Source organism: Elephas maximus, chromosome 24 (assembly GCF_024166365.1).
Source record: "Elephas maximus indicus isolate mEleMax1 chromosome 24, mEleMax1 primary haplotype, whole genome shotgun sequence".
In the NCBI taxonomy this organism is placed as follows: domain Eukaryota; kingdom Metazoa; phylum Chordata; class Mammalia; order Proboscidea; family Elephantidae; genus Elephas; species Elephas maximus.
The window spans coordinates 33,835,604-33,843,563 of NC_064842.1; the positions used below are offsets into that span (position 1 = coordinate 33,835,604).

Genomic DNA, 7,960 nt, shown 5'->3' on the forward strand with positions numbered 1-7,960 from the left:
AACGGGAGATCAGAAGAGGAAAACCTCGATTAGACACCATTGATTTTTCATGTTTCAGCACGCTGTGTATCAGCCTTAGGTGCAGCAAAACTTGAGCCAAGCTTCAGGGGTAAGTTGCTTAGTACATTCCAGGCCATTGCTTCCACGTGAGTGTTTTTTCTTTACCAGCCTTGTGGAGGACGTAGTGCCAAGGTTTCCTTGCTCGAGAGGACAGCAGCCTACCAGACGAAGACCTGCTTGTGTTAGACGAAAAGATTAGGGCATCTTAAACCTTAACCAGGCTCTTGAGCAGAAGCCTGTTGGAATGTCTATAAACCCAGCCGCAGCTTGTGAAAGCCCGTGTTCCTCAAGGGCCCCTATAAATCAAGCCATATTTCATTTAAATGGGTTATCCTGGACCCTAAGAATGTTCCTGGTTTAGGGAAAGTCACCTCAGATCCTTTTAATATAATCTGAAAGAAATAAGCTTTAAATCCTTTCATTCAACTTTGCCAGTTCTTTTTTGTTATGTTCTGTGTGTGCACGCGTTTGCTTTATATTAGAAAGAATACCTTATGATTTGTTCACTTATTTCACGGCGAATACATTTAAACATGTGTCTGTCATTCACAAATAGGAAAACTGCCTTTCTGTCCTTTGCTCAGTAGGTAGGTCTGCAGGCTGCTTGCAGGCTTGCCTGGGGAGGGAGGGAAAGGTGTTGGATGCTGGCAGCATGAGTTTATTTAATTTTCTGGTTCCAAGCACTGAGGTCCATTCAGGCCAGGGAGCCTCTGAGGAGGAAGCAGGCTGCTTCATTTGGGTCACTTTAAATGAATTGCTGTTTTTAGATTATGTGTAATGGGAAAAAGCTCTCTCCTTACTCTGTGTTTCTGTCCCTTCTGCAGGTCAGCTCCAGCAGTGTCGTCTTGAAGACGGGATTTGATTTTCTGGACAATTGGTAAAATGAGCTAGAAGAGAAAAAAATGAATAAATAAAACCAAGAACTCCCAAATGTTTTCCAAAGTGGTGTGGTGGTAGAGGATGAAAAGGCAACATTTTTCTTGTGTATTTCCCTGATTTCTGTACACTCTTTTCTTAATCATTGGGGAATTGTTAAATATGGTCTTTTCCTTTTTTGGTAAGACCAGATATATATGCCATTTTCCATGATTTGATAACAGCACTTTTACATTTGGAATTTTAAAAGACTATTTGGCACTCAGTCAATATTGTAAATAAAATTCCTGTTCCCGGCTCCACCCGGTTTTTCCCCTCCTCAAAGAAAGAGTTTTCTTAGCCATGTCACAGAAATCATAAACATGGTCTCCATCTCCTTCTCTTTTATCCCCCCTTTGATGGATGGGGTTGACTTTGATGGGGTAATTGACGGTGATGTCCTCAGCATCATGACATCAATATCCTGGCTGTTAACCATAGAATGATTTGCCTCCAATGAAGTTCTCAGTGATGCTCTGCCTGTCCAGAGGTTCTCTTTCTGAAGCCACACTTTTCATATTCTGTGCCACACGCCACCCTCATGGCATTTCTCAGATTTAGATGGTTGGCACCTGGTAAAGCTCATCCTTAATCTGCCCTAATACATATTGAAACTGTTGATCATTGTTTTAAAAAAGTTGCATGTTTAAAAGTTTTGTATTAACACTTCATTATTTTGTATCTAGATTTAGCAGCCATGGGGCTACCACTTTTCTTGTTTTATACCAATGTCCTTTAGGAAATTCTTTGTTACTTCTGTGACCTGTTGGTTATTTCCGTACTGGGCGTCGACAGGAGAAAGGGCCAATGGCAGGCATTGCTGGAGGAAAGAGCTGGCTTCTGATGAGTTGGGTTTGAACCTTTCAGTGTGAGACTGGCAGGTGGAGGCAATGTCCTTCACCCCAAGGACTGGTCAGCCTGTGATGGATCCTCTTCCACCCTGACCACTACCGGAAGTGCAAAAGCAAGTGTCTGCATCCCTGGTGGCGTGCCCCTGGAGACCTCGGTGGTGTCAAAGTGAGGGTGTCCCTTGGACCTGGACTTTGCCCTGCACTGTGTTCCTTGCTGCTCCGGTGACCTCTGACTGTGGCTGGAGACTCCAGGGCTTCCTAGTGGAGCAGATGGACCATGTTCCGAGTAGGTGGAGAGTATGACCTTCCCTCAGGAAGCTGCCCACATGGTGTCCCCGACCAGTGCACCTGAGCTACATGGCGTGCAGGAGGCGCTGGGCAGAGCCATTGTCCCCAGTACAGCATGACTTAACACGTCTCCTCTCACTGCGTTCTCACCTGAAGCCTTAATTCCTTTGAACCCTTGCCAGTAAGCATTTGGTTTCAATACCATGGTGGGTTTTTTTTTTTTAATGTTTTTCTGTGTTATAGGACCTTCTACAATGATTTCCAGAATATTTTATCTGGCTCCAGGGTAAAGCACATGGCAACTTTATTTTTTTCAAGGAAAGTTTCTGCCAAAGCTGTGGCTCAGCCATCTTTTGGGTTGGCTCCTGCCAATTGCTTTATGTCCCTTAACCTCACTTGGCCCCCTGGGGTCTTGGGTTTTACATTTCTCCTTCAGCGACTGACTATAACTTGGCAAATACAGGTTCTTTCTGTACTGTTTGAGCATAGTTGATATATACAAGGGGGAGGGAGAGGAAGTTTCCCGAGTTGCAATGAGGGGAAAGGGGCTTCGGATCCCAGCTGGAACTGCACAAGCAGGATGCTTGCTCCCCTCTTGGGTTGCAGCCTCAGGGATGGGCTCGCAGCCTGCCCTGCCCTCCAATCTCAGCGTCGTGGCCAACGAGGTGCTACACTACACAGTCCAGCCTAGAATTTGGGGCTTCCTTTTTTTTTTTTTTAAGATATGTAGATGTGAGCTTATGTTCCTTGGTGTTTTTGTAGCAGGAAAGACAGGTTTATGTCCTTGGACAGTTGGTCCAAGATGATCTGTGTGTTCTCTTGGGAGACAAATTTAATTTCTTTCCAACTTTCTCATAAAGCCCAGTATTCCCTTAAAGTTCTTCTGGGAGCTTAGGGGGTGTGGGCATTGTTGAAAGCTTCTGCCATGTTTAGTAGCACCTAGGGGCAGTGTCCACCAGTGTTTAGTTATCTTTCATAATATTTTTTAAAAGTTTTTTTTAATAGTATAGCCTCCCAGGGTTGAATGTAAAAATTAGCAACTGGGGAATCACGGACAGCATCCTAAGCCTTGTGTTGCTTTGCTCCAGTTTCAGAAGTAATGAAAGTAATGGCATCCCAGGGGGATGAAGGACTGGGGCGACTTGCTCCCAGGACTGTCCATTCCTCCTGACCTGTGAGATCCTCCTCCAAACCCTGGGCAAAGTCTAAGCAAAAGTAGTTTCTTTCCCCTTTCTCTTGGGGATCTATGTTCAGTGTGCCCAAGTAGAGGAAAGTTAAGCTTCTACATTTGTCCCTTTCTTTTCCATGCATCAAGAGTTTATATTTGTTGGGAAAAAAAATACACACTTTTCAGCTAAAGCCTGTATGTAGTTTCGGATCCCGCCCCACCCCCACCCCATTCTTTGCACCTGAGATTCAGAGCCCTGCTTTGGATGACTGCATATTACAAAACCTCCCCAAGGAAATGAGAAACCAGTCTCTGCTCTCTCAGCCCGGGGATTGGTCCCCTACCTTTGGGTCTCGGAGGCGGCCCCCATTGGGCGGTGCTATGGTCACCCTGCCCACCTCTGTCCCCCTGGATGTCAGAGCAGCTGCCACTGAGGTTGAATATGCTGCCCTTTCTTTGATACATGTTTTCAAAAACTATAAATTCTTACTGACAACTTGTAACTTGGTCATATTTTATATTAATAACCTTTAATAAAACCATTTAAAATATGCTGGGTGTGTGTATTTCAGGTTTCTGCTGGAATCAGGAAGCTTGATAGGAACATGAGAGGAAAAAAGGATTAATACTAGTTAAAACTAGCTTGATACCTCTTCAGAAAGCCCAATTTGCACCATTTTGATGCACAAGGTCCCTGGTGAGGAGTAGGGAAGGCTGTGTCTGGGAGGCCTTGTAGACGGAAGGGGGGCTCTGTCCTGGAGGGCTTGTAGACAAAAGGGGAGCCCTGTTCGGAGGGCTTTCCAGTGAAATGAAGCTTTGGTGAGTCTTCCCAAAGACTCAGCAGAGCAAATGCTATCTCCCTGAAAACTTTTACGTTGCATCTGGTTGACCTGGTTGAAGCTGCGTTTTAGCAGGAGAAACACAAAATTAAGCCAGCCAGTCAGTCCTACTTCATTCATTATGGTGCAGGGACTAAATTACAAACTATAGATTAAGGACGATTTTCAGATGTCAGTTTTCCATATCAAATAAGTTTTAAAAACTAATATCCAAATCTACTGAAACTAATAGAAGAGTTCAGCAGAGTATTGGGATACAAGATAAACATACAAAAACCAGTTGGATTCCTCTACACCAACAAAAAGAACATCGAAGAGGAAATCACCAAATCAATGCCATTTACAGTAGCCCCCAAGAAGATAAAATACTTAGGAATACATCCTACTAGAGATGTAAAAGACTTATACAAAGAAAACTACAGTACACTTCTACAAGAAACCAAAACTGACTTACATAAGTGGAAGAACATACCTTGCTCCTGGATAGGAAGACTTAACATTATAAAAATGTCTATTCTACCAAAAGTGATCTATACATTTAATGCAATTCTGATCCAGATCCCAAGGACATTCTTTAATGAGATGGAGAAACAAATCACCAATTTCATATGGAAGGGAAAGAGGCCCCGGATAAATAAGGCATTACTGAAAAAGAAGAACAAAGTGGGAGGCCTTACTTTACCTGATTTTAGAACCCATTATACCGCCACAGTAGTCAAAACAGCCTGGTACTGGTACAACAACAGATACATGGACCAATGGAACAGAATTGAGAATCCAGACATAAATCCATCCACATATGAGCAGTTGATATTTGACAAAGGCCCCAAAACAGTTAAATGGGGAAAGACAGTCTTTTTAACAAATGGTACTGGCATAACTGGATATCCATCTGCAAAAAAATGAAACAAGACTCATACCTCACTCCATGCACAAAAACTAACTCAAAATGGATCAAAGACCTAAATATAAAATCTAAAATGATAAAGATCATGGAAGAAAAAATAGGGACAACATTAGGAGCCCTAATACATGGCATAAACAGTATAGAAAACATTATAAAGAACATAGAAGAAAAACTAGATAACTGGGAGCTCCTAAAAATCAAACACTTGTGCTCATCCAAAGACTTCACCAAAAGAGTAAAAAGACAACCTACAGACTGGGAAAAAGTTTTTAGCTATGACATTTCTGATCAGCACCTGATCTCTAAAATCTACATGATACTGCAAAAACTCAACTGAAAAAAGACAAATAACCAAATAAAAAATTGGGCAAAAGATATGATAGACACTTCGCTAAAGAAGCCATTCAGGTAGCTAACAGATACATGAGGAAATGTTCACGATCATTAGCCATTAGAGAAATGCAGATTAAAACTACAATGAGATTTCATCTCACTCCAACGTGGCTGGCATTAATCCAAAAAACACAAAAGAATAAATGTTGTAGAGGCTGTGGAGAGATTGGAACACTTATACACTGCTGGTGGGAATGTCAAATGGTACAACCACTTTGGAAATCGATTTGGCGCTTCCTTAAAAAGTTAGAAACAGAACTACCATATGATCCAGCAATCCCACTCCTTGGAATATATCCTAGAGAAATAAGAGCCTTTACATGAACAGATATATGCACACCCGTGTTTATTGCAGCACTGTTTACAATAGCGAAAAGATGGAAGCAACCAAGGTGCCCATCAACGGATGAATGGATAAATAAATTATGGTATATTCGCACAATGGAATACTACTCATCGATAAAGAACAGTGAGGAATCTGTGAAACATTTCATAACATGGAGGAACCTGGAAGGCTTTATGCTGAGTGAAATTAGTTAATTGCAAAAGGACAAATATTGTATAAGACCACTATTGTAAGACCTTGAGAAATAGTTTCAACGGAGAAGAAAAATTCTTTTGTGGTTACGAGAGGGGGGAGGGAGGGAGGGAGGGTGGGAGAGGGGTATTCACTAATTAGATAGTAGATAAGTACTCTTTAGGTGAAGGGAAAGACTGCACACAATACAGGGGAGGTCAGCACAATTGGACTAAACCAAAAGCAAAGAAGTTTCCTGAATAAACTGAATGCTTCGAAGGCCAGCGTAGCAGGGGCAGGGGTCTGGGGACCATGATTTCAGGGGATTTCTAAGTCAATTGGCATAATAAAACCTATTAACAAAACATTCTGCATCCCACTTTGAAGAGTGGCGTCTGGGGTCTTAAATGCTAGCAAGCAGCCATCTAAGATGCATCAATTGGTCTCAACCCACCTGGATCAAAGGAGAATGAAGAACACCAAGGACACAAGGCGATTATGAGCCCAAGAGACAGAAAGGGCCACATGGACCAGCGACTACATCATCCTGCGACCAGAAGAGCTAGATGGTGCCCGGCTACAACCGATGACTGCCCTTACAGGGAACACAACAGAGAACCCCTGAGGGAGCAGGGGAGCAGTGGGATGCAGACCCCAAATCCTCATAAGACCAGACTTAATGGTCTGACTGAGACTGGAAGGACCCCAGTGGTCATGGCCCCCAGACCTTCTGTTGCCCCAGGACAGGAACCATTCCCAAAGCCAACTCTTCAGACATGGATTGGACTGGACAATAGGTTGGAGAGGGATGCTGCTGAGGAGTGAGCTTCTTGAATCAGGTGAACACTTGAGACTATGTTGGCATCTCCTGCCTGGAGGGGAGATGCGAGGGTGGAGGAGGTTAGAACCTGGCGAAAAGGACACGAAAGGAGAGAGCGGAGGGAGAAAGCAGGCTCTCTCATTAGGGGGAGAGTAATTGGGAGTGTGTAGCAAGGTGTATATGGGTTTTGGTGTGAGAAACTGACTTGATTTGTAAACTTTCACTTAAAGCACAATAAAAATTATTTAAAAAAAAAAGAAAGAAAAACTAATATCGCTCAGAAAATTGGTGCTTCCAGTTAACAGACTTCTAAGTTGTGCCTCTAGGAGCAGAGATTTCTGGGCAAGGAGGTTATTTTAATCTCTTATGTATTGATTTTTTGGTTTATGTATTGATATGGACTATTTGTGATAAGGTTTGTGGGCTGTCAACAGTTGGGTTATTTTAGCTACAAATTATGGGAGGAGGTAAAATAGCTCCCAAGCCCTTAAGTTTGGCAACCTTTAAGGTAGCTTATTATGCAGTACAAGGGAGTGTTTCTATATAAGAGGGAGCCATTAAAATACATCTAGATTTATTCAGCATGTTACAGCCAGGGAAGGAAGATGCTGAATCTAGGGGACAAAAACATTCTCTGTTGTAGGGCAAGGGTATTCATGGGGTTCCCAACAGTTTCTTTGGTCTGATTCTGTGTTATATGACTCTTGGGATGAATTTATCAGCTTTCTAGGTGCTTTCATACCAAGAGGGGGGCACTTTATGAGGAAACCAGAGTGGTTCTGAATTTCACCCAAACTCAGGCAGAAAACAAGAGAGCAATGCAGGATATAAGATCAACTTAACAAAAATCAAGAGCTGCAATACAAGCTAGACACTTAAATAAAAAGATAACACTCATAATGGCAAACAAAAATATAAAGTATGCAGGACTCAGCTTTGACAAAGACTTCTTTAAAGAGAACTATGAAAATCATAGAAGACTTAGAAAACCTATTGTTCAGAAGGAGATCTGAATAGTTCCTAGGTGGGACAATTTCATATTATAAAAATGTTAAATCTTTCAAAATCATCTAATAAATTTAGTGCAACCTCAGTAAAAAATTCCAGTGGGATATTTTGAGAAATTTGATAAATTTATTTCCAATTGTAAATGGAGGAATTTAAATAGTTTACTAAAGAACCCTGGTGTTTACTAAATAGTT

At 42.1% G+C, this 7,960-nt stretch overlaps 1 protein-coding gene across 1 annotated transcript in view; it reads left to right on the plus strand.

The window, feature by feature from the left end:
- The window catches only part of C24H1orf198 (chromosome 24 C1orf198 homolog), a 40,709-nt gene extending 36,860 nt beyond the window's left edge, over window positions 1–3,849 (plus strand). Inside the window, exon 4 of the mRNA XM_049868660.1 lies at window positions 885–3,849. Coding sequence (XP_049724617.1) covers window positions 885–941 — 57 coding nt within the window. The 3' untranslated portion in view covers window positions 942–3,849. The remainder of the gene's footprint in view (window positions 1–884) is intronic.
- Window positions 3,850–7,960: the final 4,111 nt, after the last annotated feature.